We start from the raw sequence: 25,216 nt of genomic DNA, 5'->3' as shown, positions 1-25,216 counted from the left end.
GCAAGATTGACCTAGGTAGAACAATGTGGACCTTAGGGTTCGTTTCTCATTTTATTCTGTTTTACTGCTTGCCTGGTTATTTCTATGCTTGCTTCTACCTTGGACACCGAACTCCATAAAAATAGAGAAATCCTGTGTATATTGCACCTTTTATGTATGGGTGAGCCGACAATGAACCGTCAGGCTTATTTTGTAAGGATATCTGACTCTGGGAAAATACATGTGGGACTTTATCAAGTGTGTTGCTTATTTATCGATGGTCTAGTTTTGCCTACTTGGCCTGCAGTCTAGTTTCTCAACCTAACCAGCACATGTCACTAAATAAGCAATGAAGTCCATGCAATAGAACTACTGGCAGTTCTTGATTTAGGATCGATATAACCTTGTCCGTTTCCCCACACAGGATGATTAGGGGTCTGTATCCCCAGAAGTCACCCATCTTACCTGGCTGTCAGAAACCTTTTACTCATCAGATTCTAGGACGACGGCTAGGACGATAAAAATAAACCTTGAATAGAAGGACTGGGCTCTGGCCAGAGCTGTCCAGAAGCCTGACTGTAGCCGCGAGCTTCTTGCTGAAGGATGTAAACCAGATGCATTTGATCTTTGCGAAGCAGTGAGACACAATGCTCTACGTACAAGTGCAGTGGAGACGGTTGAACTTTTCTTCCCTACTGGTATTGATTCAAACGCAAGATCAAATTATGTGGATCACATCAACATGGCTAGAGTAGAAGAAGACTGGGCTAGGGATAAGAGGAGTACTGAACCTCCGGGGGTCTATAAGGACCCAGAGGAGTGGTATCCCCTTCGCCTTGCGGCCACATATGCATGTGTAGAGTCTGTCTCACAGATACAGAAAGTGAATATGACGCGGATGAAGAGCACTACTTTAGCATGGAGCTGATTCCTATGCACCTTTTCGGTAAACAATCAAAGTTTACCCTAACTTCTCTCAATTTCCGGGAGAGGTTTGGGCAGTGAAACAGATGAAGAGAATGCCGACTTGGGCATCACTCCAGTTGAGCGTCGAGGCGACCGCGACCAGTACATACTATACAGTGTATTACTCTGGACGGCCTCTGGCCTTTATCTCCCCGCAAATATGAAGTATATAGCCTGATCTATTCTATTATTCAGATAGAGAGTACATTAAACCCGTGCTCGACTTTCTAAGCAATGACCTGGATTTGGAGGACTGTGCCCCGCAGAGCTGAATACTGGTTCTTCTCTGTCTACCGAAGCGCCTCGGCGCTGATGCGGCCATCGATAGCGTGCACAGAGATTTATATCTCCACAAAGCTAGGCGTAGTATGCAACATAGCTGTTCCCTCAGCCAGACAATTATTGGAAAGCTGATGAAGTTCCCGGAACCACAACGAAAATCCCGGCTGACACCCCAACACTGCTTAGTTATTTTGTGGATCGCGGAGCAAACATGTTGGCTGCCGACAATTATGGCAAGAATGCACTCCACTATATACTAGAGGCTATGCATAAGAAGAGCTCGGGCGGCCGACCAACCAAACTCGCGTCATTTCGTTACATGGCACGAGAAATCAACACGCTTGTGAAGCAACCAGGTAATACCGGTTTGTACCCATTCACCGCTACTCTCTAGCTGTTCGGGGCATACTTGTCCACAACCGAACATCAAGGAGCCCTTGATCGTGCGGTTGATGAGCTGCTAGCGGCAGGGCCGGAACCCCACGAATTCGCGCACCCGCGGTAACATAGCCCTGCCCTATCTGGCAGAAAACTGGCTTGATGACCTCAGTGTACGCGGTGACGAGAAGCGGCGCTTATCCCTACTTCTCTTAGAAAAGGGTGTCGACCCTATTGCCCGTAATACTGACGGTCACGCCGCACTGGAGACGTACATCCTGGCATTCGACGATGTGTACCAATCACAGCATGGTTTCACCAATAATGAGTTGATTGATTTTGATAATATATATGACGAGATTGATTAAGACGTTCTCGCTATGTTTGAACAAGCTGGAGCACGTCTGATGGAGAAAAATATGCCGGACAAACGTTGTTATATGTGTTGGCTAGCAAGGAAACCTGTAGAACCAAGCAACGAGTCAAGCCGCTTCTTTCCAAGGGCTTGGATCCGCTAAAAAAAAGAAAACGAAGGCATAGTGGTTGTCAATGTTGCCTTTGCGACAGAGATATGGGTGCATTTCACGAGTGGCTACCTCAAGGCTTATGACAAAGAGAGTACCCGACATTATTAGTCAAAACGCGTTGCCACATCTCTGATAGAACCTATTTAATCATGGCAACGGTATAGGAGGCATACATATTCGCAACAAAGAATCGCGAAGATATGGCACCCCAGCTAGCTCGTTGTTTTTCTTTATGTTTCTCTCCTTTCGTCCTTCTAGTTCCCCGACAGGGTATCGATTGTTATTCCTACTCAAAAAGCTGACAGTTTTCATGTATTGCAATTAAGGGTTTAACTTACTCTAACTATTAGCCGAGATCAGGCTAGAGTCCTTGTATCTAGACGCCTCCAGCACCTATCAGAATACCATCTAGAAGACATCGCTGCAAAAATGCCGGTCCAAATAATTAGCAAGTAAAAGCATTCGACGTCTGTAGTTTTATTTCAATGCCTAACTAGAAGTATATACTAACGGTCATTGCTCTACGGGGTCGACAAATTCACGGAAATCACAACACGAGATCAGTTTCTTACTTCGAGACACCATGGTGCAGCTCCCGAAAATCAATTCCACCGGTTTTGATCAGTCTCCAACCGTAAAATACTTCAAGGTCGATGCTGAAGAGCAAGGAGGCGTCACAAGATGAAGCGGATTGGCCGATTTGTTCCCACCGTCGTAGTCTTGAGGACGGGCGAGAAAGCCGATACGGTTCAAGCTATACCCCGTGAAAGGTTGCAAGAGTTGTTGAATTCGTTGTAGCTGTTTCAGCAATGTGCTTATGTACATATAGGCTCCCGATTCAACGAGCACGGAGAAAGAGGCTTCCACTATCCTGACCTACTGGTTCCGGGAAATATTAAAGCAATAGCCCTTGGTGGACGATATTGACTCAGAAACTCAGACATTGCGGGTTGTTCGGATTCTATTTCCTGGGCAGGATATATCTTACTTGGGAGGACTATACAGCTCGCGAAGTTCAAAACCGTTATGTACATACATAGAATCATCATCAAACCAGCAAAACCAGCCTACAGCCTATTCTCCCAACAGGAACAAACCTCTCCAGCGCCTCCTCCCTCACCTCCCTCACAATACTCCCAGCATTCCTAACATCATAAATCAACCAAATCGACGCACCTGCGTACGTAGCAAGTCTCCCCTCTGGTCCCAACCCACCATCCCCACCCTTAAGAGACAAATCATGCAGCTCCTTCAACTTCTCAAACAGAGTCCCAGCCTGGTGCTCCACAAAACTCCTATTAATAATAGTCCGCGGACTATACGCCTCGGGCCACCCCATTGTTCCCCGTAGATAGTTATAGAGCAAAGTCCGCGTAGTCGACACTGCCCCATCACTAGCCCACACAATCTTCCCCCTGATATCCACGACTAATCCGCGCCCCTTCAGCAGCCAGGAATCTCGTCCCCATTACCACTCCAGCGGCCCCCAGACAAAGCGCAGCGGAAGCCCCCCGTCCGATGAGGAATCAGAATATTGGTACACGGGGTCAGATGCCGATTACTACCATGAGCTAAAGAACCAACGCACAGACCGAAAGATAGAGTTACGAGATGAAAAGGAACGCCAGCACCGCAAGGAACATAAAGTGTACGCAGCCTACGAAGCCATGCTGGAGTCTTAGGAAAAGGGAGACTGTTCTCGCCCTCTCCTGGCACCTATCGATGGCAAAACCTTTTACCTATACTCCGTGGATCATGTCAACCATTGCTACGACGATTTCTTTCACCCGCCAAAGTACGTCTCATTCCACTATATCAGCGCTGATGGTGAGTTTGGCAAACCACCAGACGGAGACACAGAAATTTTGGGCCATGTATACATGAATGCCAATTCTTGTTGCGATTTTGTACCTTTCCGTCCTCCAAAAAGGGGCTGGCTACCAGAACGCACCATTGAAGGTTGAAGGCTCGGAAAATAAGCCCGTCTTTCAATTTATCCATGACAAATCCTTGATCATGACTGTTAGAGCAGATCCAGGAATGGTCTTAAATGATATTCGCACGGCCGATGCTGCAGACGTACCTGATGTCTTCAAGATTGTGAGCATTCACATAGGTGGGGGAGCGAAAGCGTCAAATACGAGAAGAGATAGACAAAGGGCGATCCAGAAGGCCCCCATCCCCTCCATCACCAGGTGGCTCCTATTTCGAGATTAGCCACCCAACGGGAGCATGGAATGCTGGATAGCTATGAATTAATAGCTCCTAGGTAGTGTTCGGCATCGACGTGTACACATATTTCAGCGCTTTTTGCGCCAGCTTCTCTGAGACAGCTTTAGAACATTTGGCGAAATGGGCAAACGCTTATTGGGATACGGATGGGTTAATCTATTTCTTATTTGGATCTTGACGCATATCACCTGCTCTAGACAACATGACTGATTTTAATATGGCCGAATATTGGTAACCCATCCTAGCTCTAATTCAAGCCACCCTGCTCGGAGTCTTGATCGTGTTGATTGCCCCAGTCGTTTCAGCCGACACAGCAAAATGGCAACTAAGCACGAAGCAGGCTTCTTCCCGCGTACTGGAGGAGTACCCCGCTGGCTTGACGGCAATGGCAGCAGCTGGGATCATTGAGCATCGATGGCACATCGCTGGCTCACTCTCCCCTCATTCTTACCAGCGCATCTAATTTTGCAATGCATCTCGGCAGATACTCATTTACCCCATAAGCAGCAAGGTAATCTCTCTCCTCAACCAAATCACTCAGCGCCACCTTGACCCAATCCCCTGTCTGCTCCCTCCGCTCCCTTCTGGCCTGCCGCCTTTTCTTCTCCCATGCCAACTTCTGGCGGTACATCTGGCCGCGTTGCTGCTTGTTCGGTCTTCCAGTCTTGAACACTCCTACATCTGCATCCTCCAACCTCCATCGCCGCGGGACTTCTGGCAGCTCAGCTACCAGGCTCGTTGGCCTCTCCCGCGCCTCGATAAGCGGCAAAAGTGTGTCATCCAACAGTTTGAAAGTCGGGATGCTGTTATCGCATGGAGTGCCGCACATCTTCCATGTTGCGTCGAGGTCAGTATGGGATGCATCAGCCATGCTGAGCAGCAAGTTGAAGGCCAGCGTGGTGTCCATAGTAACTAGCTTCTTCGCGGTGCCCAAGTGCTTGCGCGCGGACGTAGCGTAGCTGGAGGTTGTGATCGCCGAGCTGTTACCGCTCATTGTCTTGACCTTGTTGTCTAGCTCGTCGACACGCTTGTCAAGGGCCTTGAGGCATTCGGTATAGAGCGTCTTGGCCTCTTTCCCGTGACCTAGGCGGTTGGTCTTCTTCGGAGTCACGGAATTCGCTGTTTCAGTCTGCGTTTTGGTCGCCTTCGCGGGACGAGTGGTGTCATTCTCTTTGTCGGAGTCATCGCTTATGTATTTTGTGTCGCGCTTGCGTTTAGCTGAGCTGAAGTGCTTGGATTGGCTAGTGAGACTGTTGGATGGGGCCATTTTCTACGCTATGGTCGAACTTGTGCTGTAAGGATGAAAAAAGTTGACGGAGTGGATCTACTTTGGCAGAGGCAAAGGGAACGAGGTCCGATATAAATAGGGATTTTGTTCACGTAGCACGCGTTCAGCAGATCGCGTGGTGAAGAATGGATCCACTGACGAGCCTGGTATGTTGAGTAAGTACCTGTCAACCAAAGTTACCACTAAAGCTCCGCCATCAGCCATAGCCCTACTCCACTTAGATTAGCGCCCTTGATCATTATCTACCCCGTGATATCGCGTGTATCGCATCATTGAAATGATCACTTTAGGCCTATAAATATGCTCATTTTTATCATCCGATCGGAAATCAGAGACACCGTCATTTCATTGCACCCCTTAGATTTCAGCAGTAGAATACTAGGTATTACGGTATCCTGAGTCCCAATAGTAACGTTTGTATGGTGTGTCACTGAAATTGCCGGTATCCGTGTCCTAGGTCAGCAGACCCACCCACCCTTTGGCGTGTAATATCTGAAATAGTTTACCAGGGGCAGGGCTTAAGTTGTTTGATCAAGAGCGCGTTCTTTCCGAGCACCCCTCAGCTGCGTACCCTAACGCCATCCCTAGTTGAAGGCTCGATTCTTCTACTTTTCAAGCTTAGAAAACCTGTTAGTTAGGTGGGAAGATCCGCAGTCTGTATAATAAGCTTAAGCTAAACGGAAGCTTTCTACTAGTCCAATTGCTCATATTCAACATCTTGAGCAAACTGCGCAAATGGCAATGCGCCAATCTTCTTTTACAGCAAGACAGTAAGGGCTTTACGAGCTGCGAATGAGCGAAAATATCGAATAGGCTAGAAGACGTGCTTAATAGGGAATGATACCTCTTTATCTGTACAGGAAGGCCAAAATCGAGTTCCGCAGCTTGATACGCAGCTTAATGAGCAACCTGAGGAATTATCGAATACGCCCATGAGATTGCCTAGTACCGCAGGCAACCTCACATACGCGTGGTGAATTGGCTACCTGCGGAAGTATGTGGATTGTTGAATACTATGGAAATCAGGCCACATAATTGGCCTCATGATTCCCACCTAGATAGGCCTTGAGATAGTTTGATAGGATCAAAAATTTAATCGTTTTGATATCGTTTCATACGGATATCTTACAAGCTATTCTACAAATATGGGCAACCTCCGAGTGCTGAAAGCGGTCACTTGGTTCGTTTTTCAATTCTATTCCCTCATCGTCCTTGCAATCTTCTCCATACTCGAAACCTTTCCTAGCCTCGCCTTTATCAAATTTTCGAAAAATTACACAACGATGGCGATCAGGCTCAAGGCAGCTTTTTTCGCAGGATAGACACATGGTATGGTGTGCCGGAAGGCGTAGATGTTTGCATTGCGGACAATGATGAAGAAACATTCAACGATATGTCACACATGCGGAGAGGTCAAAAGGCAAATTGGCTCTGGCAGCCCTGCACAACGCAGCGTCTTGAGTGCGATACTGGAATTAGCAGAAGCATCTCAAAAGTTTCACAGCCGCGGGCCAAAGGACCCGCAAGATCAGAACCTGAGGCAAATGCCCGACATAGGGTCTGAGGCGAGACACGCAGTTCACCCGTAAAAAATGGACATATGTACAATAGATATACAAGGGTTGTTATAAGTATGGTAGCCTGCATATCGCTTTAATCGCTTTAATTTGGGAGGGTCAGGGTAAATGGATCTTCCATCCATCCATGTAGTGTATTCAGTATGCCGTAATATGTATTTTTTCTTTGCTTATTTTCAACAGGGCTTCTGCGTTATACCTGGCTTCTTCCTTCGGGATAGTGAGCAACGTGACCCTAATTGAAATTACCAATATTTCAGACCAACAAGCGGCGTAAGACAAGCCAAACCAGCCTTTGACTGATCCAGGTTGTTAAGGTTCCAGTTGTCGAGACTGACTGCGGTTGTAGGACATCTACATGGCATTAGGGGATAAATTACTCTATACATATTACTACATCTCTAGCTCTTTTTAGTTAAAAATGTGACGGCCGACCAATATGTGATATTGGTGCTTAAGACTAGTTCTACAGTTCTATTATTGCTGTTGATACCTAGCTGGATCATGTAATGGTCAAATAAACATACACCTGCAACCTCCTTGCCTATCTATGGCTAGCAACGTAGAATGATCGGACACGTAAGTCACGCAGCTGCCGTGAAATTTTGAATCGAGTACATTAGCATGGCTGATTTGGGAGACTTACTGTACCTGAAATATTCTCCGGATACAAAGAGTGCTTAGCATCCTCATTTTCTGGTTCACAGCCGCACAGCCTATTAAACTTGTAAGGCACGATGTGGAATTCTCCAGACGCAATTCGCCTCGGTCGTCCGATATATTTGGTGGCGTTTATCATACAGGGAGCTACCTAGACCCTTTACCACCTTTACCAACTGAATGGGCCGAGTACCATGCCAAACCAATTGATCCTTGTTTACAAATTAGTTCGAGGATTCCGTCCACTCTTATCAAATCTCTTCGCCCCGAGGCCGGCTAAAGTGCATATTACAGCTTGTCGATTTGATGAACGAAGGTTGATGGAGTCCAGGGTCTATTTTTTTCAAGGTGACAAAGAATACAGCGACCATTGGATAGATCAATGAACGGATGGACTCTAAGCTGCCTATGCACTTAATTGTCAGGTACCACACAGCCTTGAGCCCAACGGTCAAGGTCAGCAAATTCGGTAGACTCCAATCCGAAGCCCAAAGAGATCAAAGTCCATCGCTACTGGTCGTGGTGTGGGAGCGTTATATGGCTTGATAATCATTCAGTACAATTTAGAATGGAAAGGAATGGGTCACGATTGATACACACACTTGGAATTCAGCGAGCCTTAATCCATACACTCTGGGGCATCCATACCGACGTCTCCGGTGCCCTACGGTACCGTTAACTAGCTGCGAAATGTTATTCGTGAAGGATATTGGAGAAGGGCTATTATACGCTACTAGAGGCCTTACTAGTAGCAAACTTCAAATAGGTGGTAGCTTAGCTGCTGTCTCCATAATACTCCTTGTATACACAGAAAGTGAGTAAGAAGGGGGAAAATCTCACTCGATGGACTACCTAAGAATAGCCACTAGGGCATTGAAAAGGACACTGTACACAAACTAGTATAAACCCCACAGCAACAAGCGGTGTTAGGAAACAGATGGCCTCAGAAATAGCAAAGCTGCTTTACATCAGTTGCAAGAACTCGTCAAGGCTTAGCCACGGACAGCCTTGGCTATGTAGTTATGTCTCTTTGCTTTGAGGCGTCGATCTAGCTCGGCTACGTTCTGGTGGAGTGGAGGATCGCTAAGATCATCACGCTGCCGAAAGCCAATAAAGCCCCAATCACTCCCGAACCCCTACCGGCCCATCCCGTTACTATCCACTCTAGGGAACACAGTAGAAGCGGTCGCAGCCGAGAGATTTTCGAACCAAGTTTGGGATCCTACCAGCTAACCACTTCGGAGCTCGGAAACGGCGGTCATGCGAGCAGGTACCGAATATCCTAGTGGAGAAGATCCGTCGCTCGAGAAAGAAAATGGACGTTTATCACGTTAGCTTAGACGTGAAGGGCGCCTACAATGGTGTTGTGCGAGAAGTTGTACTGCGTCGATTGCGAGAGCGACGGATCTCTGAGATGCTGGATTCGATGGATCGATGCGTTCTACCGGAATTGACGCGCAACAATCGTCGTGCTCGAACGACGAGAGGGGAATCACTGACGCGGGACTTTCCCAAGGCTTCCCCACCGCCACCGATCCTCTCTCTATTTAGGAATACAAATCTAGTCGACACGCCGATCACGGACCGTGAGGGGGCCGTAGCATTTATGGATAACTATAGGGCGTGGGTTGTGGGCCCACCAGCAGCCCTAGAATGCTCGGTAGAGTTTGATTGACATCACGCTTGTCTCCTCCTTTGATTAACAGGCCATGCAGGTCATACTGGTTGTTGTATTTTTGGGAGCATTGGAAAGCGCCTTTTGCACCACTCCTACCCACTTCCCCTGTTAGTCACCGGCCTTCCTAATAAAGTCACAATCTACCACACCAGCATGTCCCTAACCCTAAGTTCTTGGATGAGAGCTTCCTCGCGACACAATCAGTTCAGTAATATTGTTCTTCAGGACCGCATGGTCTAGTTCTCCTAGAGTATTCCTAACAACCCCAGCCTACTACAAGACATGCTACCCAAGAAACCTTGTTTGTCTAGGCCGGAAATAGTCTGTAGGCACCGTGCGTCGGATCATAGTGGTACCAGGGACCGGGCGGAAGATTTGCATCGGGTTAGCGGGCTGAGTCCAGTTCCGGCGACAGAAATCGTTGCAATCATGCTGACTGAAGAACGAGCTAATACCGTCGGGACCAAGATCGGTGACACCGTACTCACGGTTCCGAGATAGGATGACGGGGTCAGAGAGGACAAGTTCATGCCGGTAAATGCCACCTTGGAGGTCGCACAGAACATAATTTCCGCCTGTGATGTGGTAGCTAAAATGGCTAAGGGCTTGCATGACCTCCCCCCATATCAGAGAGTCATTGTTCCATCCAGTGTTGCTATTGAACTTTTGGTAGTTTTGGATAAAAGGCTCACATAGATGTTTCTGGCCAGCCCACCGGTGGTCGCTGTCATCGGTGAAGTGCCATACTTCAGGTACGTTGATTTTGACGACTTTGTTGATGATGTTTAACTGATTGAACCTATTGACAATCTCCAAGGCCTTGTCGACAGCCTTAATATCGAGAGTGAAATAATCACCCGAGAAGACCGCGCCAGTCTTGAACCACTTAATAACACATGCTTCGCCCTTGCGAGGACCTGAAGTGTAGCTTCCCTTGGCCACCCAGCGGAAAGCACCTTGGGCGAAGGGATTCTCCAAGGCGGATGTTGAGATGGAACTCCAGTTAGATTTATTGTATCTACCGCTGTCAGACTGTCCTGCAGATGGGGTATCCGAATGGTGCCCATGGATGCAGCTCGCACATCGCGACACACCAGGAGCCTTAGAGTACTGATTGGCCGTGTACGATGACTGAGGGAGACTGCGACCACAAGCGGCACATGTGCGATCCATAGTGAGGTAGGAGTTCTGGATGAAGTGCGACGTGACGGCCGTTGTAACGTTGCCAGAGGACGCAAGGGCTTTGAATACTGGCGGCTTCGCTTGAAATTACGTGACGGCCGAGCAATATGATGATATCGGTGCTCTCTAAGCAGAGTCTCAGTCGTGAGGGGAAAGAGAGGAAAGTGTTGTGGGGGGCACGAGACGTGTGCAGAGAAATAGGCCAGCTATGGTACAAACAGTGCAAAACACCAGTGAATAAACCCTCGAGCTTCAGATGATATTTAGAATAATCAGTCATCCTCTAAACTACAACAGTCAGCAATGCACATCTTCTCCGCGTCAGCATCGTGGTTTCTGTAGAAACTGTGGCACTCCACCAATATGAAGGTCTGATTACAAAATTGGTAGTATAAATCTATATCTTAGAACTATTGACGAACTATGGCTAATTAGTGAGAGGATTGAGGGTTTGAAGAGGGATACACTATGTCAACCAAGATTACCACTAAAGCTCCGCCATCAGCCACAACCCTACTCCACTTAGATTAGCGCCTACGGAGGCCTATAGCGGCCACTCCGCAACAACAAGATCTTATCAATTTCTGCCGGCAGAACTGATGATCATAGACTTGCTTAGTTTCACCACCAATTTAGCTACTAGTCCTGAGCACCACGTAGAGGTGCGAGTCCTGCTCAGGTGTCGTACACAAACCCTGTACAACTAGGGAGGCAGGTGCTAGTACTGCTGATGATGTACAACAATGCTGGGTACAAACAACGCAGTATCCGGATAAGAAGGAGAAGACATTAAATCAACAATTTCAGAATATATTATATCACAGGCTATATATTCAGTTAATGTATGAAATTAACCTCCTCACTTACCGGTAGCCCACAGCGGAGCGCTCGGAACATCAAAATCAACACCCAACCAAAACACGTCGTTTTAGCGCGTTAATCGATCAAGAAAGGCCTCCTAAGGCCCCAGGAACCGCTATGGAGGTCCTAAACCCCTATGGTGGTGGCCTACCAAGCGCGTCGAGGTGGATGCCCCTAAGCGGGATACCACCACCACCACCACCAACACCGACGTATTGAGGGATCCCTAGGGCCCTAGGGATGCCAGCAGATCTGGAACAGGATCTAAGCAACAGCAAATCCAGCACAGTCCCAAGCAGGGCCAGTTCTAGGAGCAGCCGGAGCACACGAAGCGCCCAGAGTATCTGAAAACGGGGAGAAAGAGACCAGATACAGCTAAGTCTAAGCTAAAATCCAGGATAAACTCTATATACGCAGTGCCAAGCCCTAGTAGAGTCTCAGAGGACCAGAAGCTCAAGCAACAGATAAAGCTAGAGAAGATACAGGCCTATATTAATTAGACAGTAGAAGCCCAGATAGCTCAGCAACATGCCTGTGAACAATAGTATAAGACCTGAATTAGGATTTGTTGTGATCTCAGGGGAAAGATGGGCAGAATGATGCTGTATCAGCTACACGTACGTAGCTTATTGAGGACCGGCTGCCATTCCGATAGATACTCAATTCTATGGACGACCATATCAACTATCTTGAGCTTCTTCCTCTTGTCTACTAATGGGTAAAGCCTTCAGGGGCTGGAGTTGGTGATCCGGCCAAGCCACTATATCACATGGTCTCGTATAGATTCATATCAAAAAATAAATCTAGTGTTAGCTTGATGACAAGAGATGAATATCTTCCAGCACCAGTCAATGTGGCCTTACAAGACATTATCTCTGGGTTTGACTGTCTCCAAGAAAGGGAGTCTGGATAGGGTCACAGCAGTAAAGGATCATGATACACCATTAGTCATAATGCAGCTCGAAAGCTAACTATAGGAAACAATAGCCCTGGTACGTGGAGTAAACGTGGTGGTGTTTGATCCATACCATAGGAGCAATAGAAGGTGTCACAATCCGCAGACCTGTGCGCTTCACCAGAATTGGCCTAGAGGTCGGGGTGCACGGGTGCTAGATAAGTGACTGTCATAGCCAGTAATCAATCAGGTACCGCGGGTCAGGAACCCAAATTTACCGAGAATCATCGTTGTGCTGTTGATTGCTTATATTTCAAGTTTAACAAGTATGATGTGAGTTGGACTGTGGTTACAGGTCGGCCCTAAACATATCTCTCCTGTTTATGCAATAACTATCACTAGGCCGTCACGTGTCAACCCTGCCATCAACAATATCACAGTCTAACTTTACACTACTACTTTAGTTCCTGCACACAATCAATCTGTTCGCAAATTATCCAAACTGTTAATCCTCTTCTTTCTGAAATTCATTCAATAGGTCAGCATGTCTTTCCCCATAGGTACTGGAGAGACCAACCCCTTCAGTATAAACGCAGACAGAACCCCTTTAACCCTAGACAAGTCAACCCGCACCCTCTATAACCGCGCCATATCCGACCCCTCCTCACTAACGGATCAAGAACGCCGACTTATCACTCACCGCCCCTTACCAGAGGAGGAAAACAACCTCTGTCGGAATGCCTGCGGGTTGTCCATGGACGAGCTAATCGCGAAAGCCATCAACAGCAATAACAACAACAACAATGATGATGATGATGATTACCTCAGCCTTAGCTTCGGCTTGAGCAATAAAGAAGCTCGGCTCCTAACGGCCGGCGTAGTCCAGGGACAATCGGGCCGCATCCTGTCCGAGGTGGCGCGCCTCAGTCCGGAAGAGCGAGACCTCAAGGCTCGAGCTATGGAGGCGGCGAGGACGGACGATGTCAGCGCTGCTATAGAGGTGGCGCAGAGGGTTCGGCAACGATGGACAGCGGTGCAACTGGCAGCGGCGAAGGCGCTGAGCAATGACGATATTAGGAATATTCAGGTTGCGCTGAAAGTTCCTTGGCAGGAGCACGTACTGCAATCCAGTTCAACTTCAGCGGGCGATTCTAGTTCTGATCCTAGTTCGAGTTCTAGTTTTGGTGGTCAGGGCCCCGGTGAAGCGGGGGATCGCTTTGGTCTTGTGGTATTCCACCAGCAGGAAGAAGAAGAAGAAGAAGAAATAGGTCGTCTTTCGGAGTATAAATCCCAGATCAGAACGGCTATTTACCATGGATTACACTATTCAGTCTCCCTGATCAAGGACGAGACGAGAAACCGGTTCACCCTGCACTGGGTGGCTGTTCCAGGTGGTCATAATAACGACTTAGACCCGAGTGCACTACGGAGCAGATTTAGTACAATGCTCTCAAATAATGAGGTTCCAATCGGCTTTCGACGCGATGCCTTCCTCTATGTGGATAAAGAGGCGTTCCACTCCCGTGAGACGGTAAGGCCGTATCTCTGGTTAGCTGAGCCTGAGCCTAAGCCCGAATATGAGACTGGGACTGGGACTGGAACTCAACCTGAGGTTTTACAACCTCTTAAAGTCGATATTAAGCATATCGCCCCCACATTGTTTGCGCGGTTGGTCCAGCGAGATCTCCAGGGCGAGGCAAGACGGAAGCCCTATCGTTATACGCCAGAGCTGAGCAGATTGCATGCGTCCACGGATGCAAACTGGGAAAGAGATGGGATCTGGCCGCCACCTGCTCGACTCCAGTAATTGTAACTACACAGAGCTCATTTTTAACTACGGTGCTTAGGGAATGGTAGTTTCATTAGAATTAAAGGAAGAAGAAGAAATTGCCAGTTTGACTATATACTATCTACTAGTCTTACCTAGCTACCGCTATTCCATGTGTATGCATGTAGGTACATATGTAGCACGTTCACACCCCCACACAAATATAATAATCGGGCCACAATCCACTACAATCCCCATTCAGCGCTGGATTCCAGATATACAACTTGCTCAGGGCGATTCCGTTATTTGCCGCAATGTCGGAACATCTGTTCCCGCTTTGGACGTAGTAGAAGGATTTACAACTACTTACCATCCCGGCTTGGGTAGGAGTTGGCGTTGCGACTGCCCCTGCCGTCGTCGTGGCAGTTGTAGTAGTGGCATTGGTAGTGCCAACATCGACACAGATATAATAGTTCGGCCACAAACCGGAACAATCCTCATTCAACGCTGGGTTCCAGATGTATAACTTGCCCAGGGCGATACCATTATTTGTCGCGATGTCGGAGCAGCCGTCCCCGCTTTGGACATAGTAGAAGGATGTACAGCCTGCTACCATTCCGGCTTGGGTTGGGGTAGGTGTTGAAACTCCTCCGTATGATGTTGTCGTTGTTGTGGTAGCAGTTGTGTTACCGATCAACCCTACGCAGATATAATAATTCGGAAACAGGCCCGTACAGTCCCCGTTTAATGCCGGGTTCCAGATATACAACTTGCTTATGGCAATATTGTACGACGTTGTGATGTTGTAGCAGCTATCGTCGATTTTGACGAGATAGAAGGTGCCACAGCTGGTGGTCATTCCGTCCTAGTAAGGTTATATCAAGTTAGTTTCGGATCCTCGGAACTGAGGAGTGAAGTAGGGGATAGAGAGGGTGTATATACCTGAATTAGCAACGGGGTGGGCTGACCATTTGGTCCCGTGCTCGTGGCCTGTCCACTAGTTGTCGTGCTGGTTACTGTTCTTCTTGTTGTGGTGGTGGGTGTAGCCGTGGGTTTAGTCAACTGGAGACAGTACTGATACCCCGGTATGAGTTGGCAGTCGTTGGGATCATCCGTGTCCTCGTCATAAGAGAGGGAGGGATTCCAGGACACAAAGTCTGTCACATCCACTGTAGTAAGAATAGGTCAATTAACCCAGTCACCCCTGACAAAGGGATTCTGTTTCATTTATTCACCTTCATAGATGCTTGCCACGACGTAGCATGAGTTGATTGTTGAGGTATTCCGCACCGGCGCAATGTACTGCGTGTAAGACGAGCAGTTGGACCAGGTCCCCGGAGCCAACGGTAAACGGATTGGTTGGGTGGTGTTAGTCGTGTAGGTGGAAAACACCCAGGTAGAGTCAGTAGTCGTCACTGCGGTTGCGATACAGCCGGATGGGAGAGGAACTGATGTTATGCAGGGGTTGCTATATCCCCTGGGAATTGAATCGGGTTAGTGACTAGACAGAGAGTCAATTCAACAGGGCTAGAGGGGGTCGGGGGACCCACCCGTATCCTGAATAGGTCACGATATCGCCCACGGCCTGGACGCAGTAGGAGGAGTCGGCCAGGAGATTGTTGCAGCTGGGGTTGTTGACCTCGGGGTTCTAGAGCAGTTGGGTCGTTCTGCCTATGTGAGAAGGAGGTGGAAAATAAGTAACACAAGAAAATTACTTAAAGAAGAGGATATTCTATAGACGAAGCTCCGTGGGATATCGTATATCTCGAATACAGACACAATAGACCAGTCACTACTCGCTGACGCCACTACCAGCTCAGCAGCCCGTATAGGGGCTACGCCGTCACACAATCTACTTAGTTACTTGAGACCTACATTGTTACATTCAGTAGCCAGACCAACATTAACTCGTTCATGCTCTCTTAAATATCGAGTATATGTACTTGGTAGGCCTGCCCTTTCGGAGTAGAGCTATCTTCGTGACATATTGTACCCATCGATCGGAACCTGGATCAATTCATTTATTGACACATCGTTGAGTACCAGTGGATTCTGACACTCAGGTTTGACCCTTCGCTACGCAAGAGTTCCTGTCCGGATACCCAGGTGTAATAGGTGTATCGGACCAGATCGACAGATTCCTGCAACCGCACCAGGTTCAACTACAACAGATCATAATTAGCCAGCCTGTAGATTTTCATAGACCCAAAGCATACCATTTGATCAGTAAGGAAACCTAAAATCCCGTGAAAGGAAGTCCTTGTGTCCCGAAGATGTCATTCGCCAGGGGAGGGTTATAGTTCTCCCATTGATCCTTTGCAATCGTATCCGTCAAAGCCTGCTCATCAACTGCAGTTTCTTCACCGGATATTGCCTCATCTTCCTCTGGAGCAGCAATGCTCCTGATTGCCATTGCAACGGCATCAGGTTGTGCTGCTCTTGGAGTGACTCCTGGTGGAAGCTGAACACCTTGGGCCCAGCTGAAAAAGTTCTCGCTGTCCCAGATCTGCTTCAAACGCTGCAGCTCCTGGCGATTATTACCGTAGTATACCCTTTCATGCATACTTTGCGTCAGTGTCCCGTCAGGGAAATTGATGAATGCCGCTCGCTTCATCATAGAGAATGGCTTCAGTTTCTCTTTCATCTTCTGGCAGAATCCTCTCATATCACGCTCCAGCCACTTGTCATTCCATTCCAGCATGATATATGCGTGGTAAAGAGCATCACGCCAGCGAAAGGCAGTAGCGGAGCGTTTCTTCTCGCTTGCTTTACCTCCGGCATGGATGAATGTCACTTGGAGTAAACCTTGTTCGCCCACAAACTCCTTCTTGAACGAAGCCATTTCGTTTCTGATGATCTCGATTATCTTGGGGAAGTCTGAGTTGGTTTTGAAAATAAACGAGGTGTAAATTCGGTATGAGGCTTGAGAAGGAAGTGCCTTTTGGGTTTCCTCAGACCACTGGGCCACCAAAGTCTCATGGAGAAAGCGAGTGGACTTTTCCTCGACCGATCGCCGTTTGAGCTGCTTTTTCAGCTCTGGGTGGTTAATGGACTTGTTGATTTCTTTGTCAAAGTCGTCCTTGCTGCCATCAAAATAGAAAGGAAATCGAACTTCAAGCTCTGTCCCGGTCTTGGAGAGGTCACATAGCCAGCTGCTGTCAATGGTCATGTTGTTTGGCCATTGAACTGCATAGAAGTCATTCATGGCCTTGATGAATTCATCCATATCATCTTTCTTGGGGGCCCATGTGTATCTCCCAGCAACCACCAATTTTCCATTGTTCCGCAGCTCTTGGATGGCCAACTTCAGCTCGACCACAACACCGAAATTGCCTCCACCGGCACCGCAGAGGGCCCAAAAGAGCCGCCCCTCCTTGGACTTTGGATCATCAGTGTTTTTGACCGTCACCAGCTCACCATCTGCAGTGACAATGGTCACCTCCTTCAGCGTGTCGCATCCCATTCCATAGCTTCGGGTGAATGGGCTGAGACCACCACCTAGAATAAAGCCACTGACTCCCACACTGGGACATCGGCCACCGTTGATGATATACCCATCATGACGACCGTTGACCAGCTGTCTGTATGCGTGAGCCCATACAGCTCCTCCCTGCACCGTCACGATCTTTACTTCGTCGTCGATCTCAACATCGTTCATTCTCGAGAGATCCAAGGAAATAGAACCTCTCTCGGCAGTAGAGAATCCGGCGTACGAATGGCCGCCATTCTTGATCACAAGCTTAATGTTTCTTTTTTTGGCTTCTCGGACAATCCTCTGAACATGGGATGCAGATTCGGGTTGAACGACGCAATCAGGTCTTGCAAAACGGTACAGGAGGTTCGGATTCACGACTGAGCGTTCATATGCAAGGTCCCCGGGGAGGAATGTCGGGACTCTTCTTGATTTGAGGATATTCACAAGTTCGGCCGTTTTGTCTGACATAGTAGCTTCTTTGCATTCAAAGGTGATACTTCTTTCTGCCTTTGGTTTGAATTCACTGTTAATTCTCCTAGGACTGTATGCAATATCTATACTAGACGGAGACGATATAGTTATTTTCCAAATATGCACGGCCCCTCCTCGGACGAGAGGTCAGTCGATTGCCCCCCCCAATGTTTCCGAACCTGGCTAGCTGATAGCTGGTTGACCTTCTGCATGCTCATCACATCAGGCTGAGACCTGGACTATCTGGATTCATATCACAGCCCCAAACCCCGCATTCAAGGTGGGTCAGGCAGATGATACACCATACCCCTCAGCACCGCAGTACGTCAGCATATAGGTGGGCAATATGACCTATAGACCTACTTCAAGTGAAGGTTTGTTAGTAATTATTGAACCAATACAATATATTACCTACTATCCCCGAACCGGTATCCAGGGACCTTTTTGTGGTTTAGTATTCATTTTCCTACGAAAAGACATGAAGGCACCCTCAATGGTTCGCATGATTTCGTATAATGTACAAGGTACATCACTAGAAAATTATGCAGCTATCACTTGTTGCATTAAAATTCATAATCTGTCAAGAAAAGTGAAGTTCACGCGTTTTCCTTGCGTTGGCATCGATCATCGGTCCGATCCTTGAAGGTTTTTACCTGACTTGTATCAACATACATACTCCATACTAACACGAAGTGGCTGATAGCCTATCATACAAGTGTTTCTAACACCTTCAGCTTCACCTGCGAACGTGTCATCGCCATGACATGTCGATCTTTGTATTTGATGAAATCTTTTGCAGATAATATGGGGAGGCATCTGCCGAATATGCACGCATGACTCGCCCTGCCCCTCTCGAAGCCGCCGATCCATCCAGTTCTAGCAACAATCTCATGCAGTGTGTGATTTCTATGTGGCTAGCTTAGTGCCGAGTGGTGTTCTATCCGATACTACCCAACCGATGGGAACGGACACGTCCGTTCATGCAGATCGTGTTGATCTCGATTTCCCCTCTTGCGGGTATCGAGCTGAAAACTAGATGCCTAGCTACGTCAATCGACGCAAAAATTATGTGGGCCATGCATCAACGGATGTTTTCTTAAACTGCTGTTGACAGGTGTAATTTTACACAACAGCAAGACGGATCTGGATTCTTCCCTACAGAATACTGTATTACCACTTGACGACAAGATAGTATCCAAACAGCCTAACATCTTAATAATGCTCATTTCTATGTTATCTTGGTGGGTTACATTATTGTTTTTGAAACCATATATCATTTGGATTCTTTAACTTCCGCTTTCCTGGGGCAGGAGTTGGTAATTGGTTCCAGACAATCATAATCTGCCCATAAAGCCCCTCTCTCAGTATATCTTCCGTGCCTACTTCTTATACGGAATCTGGTCAAGCAACATGTCAAGTAGCTGCATGGTCAGCAGAGGCTAACGTGATAAGAGACTGGATGTATACTGTACGTACCCATTCATTGAGCTCCTTCTCGTTTTCCCTGAGCTCCTCGAAGAGATCATCCAAATGTTCTATTTTAACTGTTAGATATATACAAGTAGTATGGTACGGGAGTGGTAACTAACCCGCTGTGCGGTGAAGTACTTCTTCCACATCACTATCGTTTTCAAAACTTTCCAGGAAATCTGCAGCTTCTGGAGCGTTTCCGACCTGACTAAGACTGAAATAGACAGCTGTGGCAATGTTTAGCTCAATATTTTATTATGAGTGGATAGCGATAATCATACCATCTGGCTCATAGCCCTTCTCGGTGAGCTTCTCAGTAGACTCCACAATGGCATCTCGGAATGCACGTTTATCCTCACCCTCAGGGCATCCATCTGTGGTTGTCATGACGAAGAATGGACGCTGCAACACGCCTGTCTCTATCACATCGTACACAAGTGGCTGCAGGATTTTAGCCCGAAGATTGGTCCCTATCTGTGTTGATCCACTGGGCGTAAAGTCCATTCTCCGCTCAACTTCCTCTGCCCTCAGGTTATTGGCGGTCGAGTCATCTCGGTTGATGAAACGCAGATGAACCCCGTTGTTTTTGGGAACCGCTAAAGTAGCAACCTCCGTAAGGCGCTTGACCAGGGCTTTTTGGCGCCCCATTCGGCCATCCCGTTCCATCGAACCGCTGTCATCTTTGTTGCGTTAACTTTAGTCATTTGCAAAGTTGAAACTAAAAACAGGAGTTCCCTTCTCTTACCGCAGTACAAAACCGGCTGATACAGAGCAATACGCGCAAGTTTACATATCTGATCGCCGGATCGCAAGGTATTCTTTGGATTGTTCTTTAGCTCAACAGCCTTGGAGGCCACCTGTTCGACATAAGGATCTCCTGGTGGATAGAAGTCCTCAAGGTTGCTCTGTTGGATAATGTTGTTGATGTTGTGTCTGAACTCTTCCACATTTTGGGGGTCTTCAAAGCTCTTACAAGGATGGTTAGGATAGGTTATCCGCAAAATAAAGGACGACGCAAGTTACTCACTGTTCCCGGTGGTGGATTAGAGCCGCCGAGCATCTCAGAGGTGAGGTTGTAAAGAGTTCTGATTGTGTTGCCCACAATCTCCTTCACTCCCTTCCAGTCACCTAGATAGGCGAGAACAAGTAGCACAAAGTTGACAAGCAGCTGGACCAACTCAGCCTTGCCCCGACCTTGTTTCTCCTTCGGTAGGAAGGCATTTTTAATAGCAGGGCTGGACATCTGGTCTGCGAGACTGAGGGCCGTATCTCCTCGATCGTTGCGTTTCGTCAGCGAAGCTCCAGCATCAATCAACTGACGGATAACATCTGGATCCCGGCCTTGGGTGATGGCAACCATCAAAGGGGTTTCATTGCCCCATTCCGGGTTTGGCTCGTCGATATTTGCTTTTCGAGAAATTAGCATTTCCACAATCCGTGCGCGGTTCTGCTTCGCATTTGCCGCGAGATACAGCGGCGTTCGTCCGTCTCGGACAGGCTTGTTGACGTCGGCGCGGTTTTGAAGGAGGAGCTTTACGACGTTGGAATGTCCATTCTTGACAGCCAGGGCGAGGGGGGTATACCCATTGGCGTCTACTGCATCTGCAGAGACTGTCTGTAGGTACTGTTCCAGGTCAGAACGCTTTAGAGTTCCGTCCTGGGACTGGGCGTGGAGTGTCGACATTTTGTTGTGCACAGGTTGGATTCGCTGTTGACTCAATCTATCCCCGGGAATATAGGTATTTTAAGCCGGCTGAAAGCGTAGCAGATATTCGAGCTCTGAAAAGACCGATACAAATTATAAAATCGGAGTATAGCCGTGCGTCTTCCTTCTCCGGGACAGAAAGAGGGGTATCAAGATCGCCTTTTTGAACCCCGCAGATGATGAGTTGTTTAGCATATTGATCCAGCAGCTCACCGTGTCAATACCAATGCGTATTGTCATGCCGCTGCAGCATGCATGTTCAGCTGAAAGTGACAAGGCTTGCGGTTCGCCTCAAGGGACTTATCCCAATTGTTGTCATTTGAGCGGCTAACTCGGGAAAGGTAAACCACGGTTAGTTAAATCGGTGAGAGCAGATATTTACGAACGGGGACTTTTGTTATCCGATCTACAGTTGACTAACCCAGCCTAAAATAGAGAGAATTGCCTCAAATGGAGGGGTAGGCTGAGGCGTTGTGGAAGTTACGTAGAACCCCATCAGATCCATTTATGTAGCTACTCTCTGTCTAGGAAATTATTGCCAGCCTCTTCAGCATTCCTATTAGGGTGGGTACTGTGAGTAATTCGTTCGTTTTACCAATCTGGTCAAACAAAAATGGTCTACAAATACTATCCAATCGTGGGCATTTCGGCGGGAAAAGGCCCAGATGGTGAGGTGCCTCCTCGCCAGGAGATCAATGCCTGGAGCAGAAACCGCAAGAACAGGATTCAGGTGGTGTTATTCCTCAAGGCGCTCAAGCTTCTGCAGGAAATTTCGCCAGACAAACGCGGTTCATATTTTCAAATTGCAGGTATTAATGGCATGCCTTACAAATCATGGGATGAACCAACAATTAATGCAAAGTCGTATTCCCACGGAGGTCATTTATTTCTACCATGGAACCGACAGTATATACTTCTCTTTGAGGTTTGTTTCTCTTTTGTCTTTAAGCTTCTTCGAATTGACGAGAATATTAGCAACGGCTCTATGAGATTATGGTCAATGAGATAATCCCCAAGTATCCTGAGGAGAATCAGTCTTTACTCCGTACTGCAGCAGATACATGGCGAATGCCCTATTGGGATTGGTCAACAAAACCTCAGATACCCTCGCTAGCGACCCAGCCTGAGCTGCAGATCTCCGTCCTGGACGAGCTGGAAACTATATCGAATCCGCTTTATCAATTTCGCATGCCGAATGGAAAGGATATGGCATCGGAGGGTGTTGAAGATGTACACCTCTCAGGAGAGAAGGCAGTACTATCAGTAGGTAGACCCTTCATCAAATCTGGATGTTAGATACTAATATCAGCAGTATGGGAGCTGCATTGCCACCAGTCGACGTCCCTCTGAACACCAAAGAGCATTTGAAAGTACAACCTGGATCCATGAGGCAGTGAATGCCGCAGAATCGAATAGGTACTTAGCTCAACCTAAGTCTATCAACGAGAAGATCTATGGCACTGGCACGGAAGCGGTATATAGGCTCCTCACATATCCCCTCGATTATCATCAGTTTTCCACCATGGCGAGCAATAATAGCGATGCTCAAGCCTGGACAAGTCCTAGCATTGAATCAATAAATAATAACATTCATTGGCTGGTTGGTGGAGAAGGGGGCCATATGTCTCAACCTGCTGTCGCTGCCTTTGACCCGATCTTTTGGCTACACTATTGGTAGGGACTACCTAACTCAGAGGCGTATCAGCTCGAAGGTGCTAACACTTATACGCAGTAATATCGATCGACTATGGGCGATTTACCAGGAATTGAACCCAGATAGGTCGCTTGAAGGGTGTAGTGAACACAAAGAGCCCCTGCAACCATTCCACAAAGACGAACAAGGGACTATCTGGATGGCCCATGATACTCGCGACTTTCGAGGGTTGGGTTATACATATCCTGAACTACAACCATTGCTATCCCAGTATCAGCCCGGGGGCGTGTTCAACATGGATCTATATACGGCTAGCATTTTAAGACAGATTAACCTTAAATATGGCGTTTCGCGCTATGAAGCACTCTTACTACTGGAAGGAGCGATTAATGGGATAGGGAATCCTCTTCCTCAAGGTATAAGAAAGATGGATGAGGGTGTTGCTTTGAATGACGTTGCTCTAAGCATTCGCTATTCAAAGTACGTTCGGCTTTTATCATTAATACAAGCTCGATAAGCTAACACGGCCAGATTTGCCCTTGGTGGCTATCCATTCAACATCGAAATTTTCCTTGAGCCAGCAGAGGGTAGCGGGCGCCAGTTTGTACCTGATGAATATGTGGCCAATGTTTACAACTACAGCAGCCCAGCTGTGGGTAATGATGGAGTGTCTTGCACTGATTACACCCCTCTCAAGCGACAAGATTTAGAAGTGGCCGCATATATTCCCTTAAATTCAGTCCTAACCCGACTGCTCAAAGACGGAAGATTGAAGAAGCTCGATATGAGTGATGTTGAGGACGTGCTGAAGAACCTCTACTGGCGGGTTACAATGGTTTGTCGATCTAATATATCCCACACGCTTGAATTTACAAAGGCTGACCCGCTTTTCCCTAAATTTAGGGGGGTTTCCCTGTACCAGAGCCAGAATGCGGACAATTGAACCTCCAAATCCTTATGTTGATCGGTGAGATGAGCCACAGCAAGGATTCTAATATACCTTCAAAACTTAATGGGGTGTCAGAGGTGCTTCTAAGTTTGGGGGTCAATAAAGAAGGAAAGGAGCCAGATATTCAATACGGTGAAGATCAAGATAGAGCCTATTCGGATTGTCCGCAACGTCTAAAGGAGCAAGACGAACCAGAAAAACCACAAGAACCACCCGACGATCCCCTGTATGTCATATCTCTCTCATATACGAACACACAAGTCTCACTAACGATTGGTCCAGTTTAACCCTTGGTCCACCAAAGAAGCTCGCCTCGAATGTCACACCCGGTACCTCTATAGTGATCGAGTCCTCTTCGTTGAATCTCAGCAAGCCGGGCTCACGGGATCTGAATCGAATCATCTTCATTTACTTTAACGACAGCACAGGAACCATCGGTTCGGATAATTTCGATGTCGTTATTAGCGTGAACATCATTCGCAGGTTTTCCAAAATCCAACTCCAGACCAAACAAGCCACCCATGGCTGGGAGGCCCTGAGCATGATTAATTTCCCCGCCTGGTTTCAAATCTCCTCAGATCTTCGAATCCGTGTGGATGCTCGGGGTGGTACTTATGAGCTTTATATGAATGATAATCACATCCAATCAGTGCCGAACAAATATGGAGCGGGCGGAATTACCCATGTTAAATATGAGGCGTCGAGGGAGCCGTTTGCAATGTTGGAAGAGTTGAGAATCGTGACGAACTCTGGATAGCGTCCTGTAATCGTCTAATGTTAAAATTCAGATACGTATATTTAGTTGGAGGATTGGTCTGCCCCATAATAGGTGCTACAATTATCCCTGCCTATAAGGAAACTTGAGAATAAGACCAGATATGTAAAAGATGTATTCAATATTATACAGAATAATACAATCCAAATATAATGTAATATATTATATTATAGCCGGTACAATTATTGGCCATGATATACCAGGTCGTGGCTCTAGCCTACAGGCACTACTTATTAGTGGTCGGTCCCACCACTAATAATTGCTAAGTACCTGGGTCAAGGCACCGTCTAAGGGCAGACCACGCGGTTCATTTTCTGCCGTGTGGGAACCTTGGCCTTGAACTCGTCTATAACGAGCCAACGCTCATTCATATCCACTAATCCACTATAAAGGTACTAAAGCAGGCCGACAATTGCTCGAAACGACATTGTGGGCCCCGAGTTG

At 47.5% G+C, this 25,216-nt stretch overlaps 9 protein-coding genes across 9 annotated transcripts; 4 read left to right on the top strand and 5 right to left on the bottom strand.

The window, feature by feature from the left end:
• The first annotated feature begins 3,752 nt into the window (after positions 1–3,752).
• BDW43DRAFT_287285 (uncharacterized protein) lies at positions 3,753–4,414 on the top strand. The gene has a single exon (XM_032043137.1). It carries the CDS (start codon positions 4,017–4,019, stop codon positions 4,347–4,349), a length of 333 nt encoding a protein of 110 aa, XP_031896740.1. The 5' UTR covers positions 3,753–4,016; the 3' UTR covers positions 4,350–4,414.
• Positions 4,395–5,768, bottom strand: BDW43DRAFT_287284 (uncharacterized protein). Its single transcript, XM_032043136.1, has one exon. It carries the CDS (start codon positions 5,629–5,631, stop codon positions 4,795–4,797), a length of 837 nt encoding a protein of 278 aa, XP_031896739.1. The 5' UTR covers positions 5,632–5,768; the 3' UTR covers positions 4,395–4,794.
• A 3,436-nt stretch (positions 5,769–9,204) lies between these two features.
• BDW43DRAFT_314548 (uncharacterized protein) lies at positions 9,205–9,564 on the top strand (the record flags this gene model as incomplete). The annotated part of the gene is made up of 1 exon (XM_032047833.1): positions 9,205–9,564. One exon carries the CDS (start codon positions 9,205–9,207, stop codon positions 9,562–9,564), a length of 360 nt encoding a protein of 119 aa, XP_031896738.1.
• A 288-nt stretch (positions 9,565–9,852) lies between these two features.
• On the bottom strand, positions 9,853–10,740 carry BDW43DRAFT_321772 (kinase-like domain-containing protein; the record flags this gene model as incomplete). Its single annotated transcript, XM_032049407.1, has 1 exon — positions 9,853–10,740. One exon carries the CDS (start codon positions 10,738–10,740, stop codon positions 9,853–9,855), a length of 888 nt encoding a protein of 295 aa, XP_031896737.1.
• Positions 10,741–12,992: 2,252 nt separating this feature from the next.
• Positions 12,993–14,474, top strand: BDW43DRAFT_321770 (uncharacterized protein). The gene has a single exon (XM_032049406.1). The coding sequence runs from the start codon at positions 13,050–13,052 to the stop codon at positions 14,310–14,312; it is 1,263 nt and encodes a 420-aa protein (XP_031896736.1). The 5' UTR covers positions 12,993–13,049; the 3' UTR covers positions 14,313–14,474.
• Positions 14,475–14,478: 4 nt separating this feature from the next.
• BDW43DRAFT_314545 (uncharacterized protein) lies at positions 14,479–16,189 on the bottom strand (the record flags this gene model as incomplete). The annotated part of the gene is made up of 5 exons (XM_032047832.1): positions 14,479–15,138; positions 15,216–15,442; positions 15,509–15,750; positions 15,824–15,921; positions 16,157–16,189. 5 exons carry the CDS (start codon positions 16,187–16,189, stop codon positions 14,479–14,481), a joined length of 1,260 nt encoding a protein of 419 aa, XP_031896735.1.
• Positions 16,190–16,509: 320 nt separating this feature from the next.
• On the bottom strand, positions 16,510–18,216 carry BDW43DRAFT_321765 (FAD-binding oxidoreductase; the record flags this gene model as incomplete). The annotated part of the gene is made up of 1 exon (XM_032049405.1): positions 16,510–18,216. The coding sequence occupies one exon, from the start codon at positions 18,214–18,216 to the stop codon at positions 16,510–16,512; it is 1,707 nt and encodes a 568-aa protein (XP_031896734.1).
• A 1,382-nt stretch (positions 18,217–19,598) lies between these two features.
• BDW43DRAFT_314543 (uncharacterized protein) lies at positions 19,599–21,373 on the bottom strand (the record flags this gene model as incomplete). Its single annotated transcript, XM_032047831.1, has 6 exons — positions 19,599–19,640; positions 19,696–19,754; positions 19,809–19,916; positions 19,971–20,369; positions 20,435–20,657; positions 20,717–21,373. The coding sequence occupies 6 exons, from the start codon at positions 21,371–21,373 to the stop codon at positions 19,599–19,601; spliced, it is 1,488 nt and encodes a 495-aa protein (XP_031896733.1).
• Positions 21,374–22,007: 634 nt separating this feature from the next.
• On the top strand, positions 22,008–24,754 carry BDW43DRAFT_302840 (uncharacterized protein; the record flags this gene model as incomplete). Its single annotated transcript, XM_032045317.1, has 8 exons — positions 22,008–22,319; positions 22,370–22,657; positions 22,707–23,068; positions 23,127–23,528; positions 23,580–23,883; positions 23,952–24,092; positions 24,180–24,223; positions 24,280–24,754. The coding sequence occupies 8 exons, from the start codon at positions 22,008–22,010 to the stop codon at positions 24,752–24,754; spliced, it is 2,328 nt and encodes a 775-aa protein (XP_031896732.1).
• Positions 24,755–25,216: the final 462 nt, after the last annotated feature.

This window comes from Aspergillus alliaceus (assembly GCF_009176365.1).
Source record: "Aspergillus alliaceus strain CBS 536.65 unplaced genomic scaffold BDW43scaffold_48, whole genome shotgun sequence".
Lineage (NCBI taxonomy): Eukaryota > Fungi > Ascomycota > Eurotiomycetes > Eurotiales > Aspergillaceae > Aspergillus > Aspergillus alliaceus.
The sequence above is the reverse complement of the archived record's forward strand: the minus strand, read 5'-3'. Positions and strand labels throughout refer to the sequence as shown.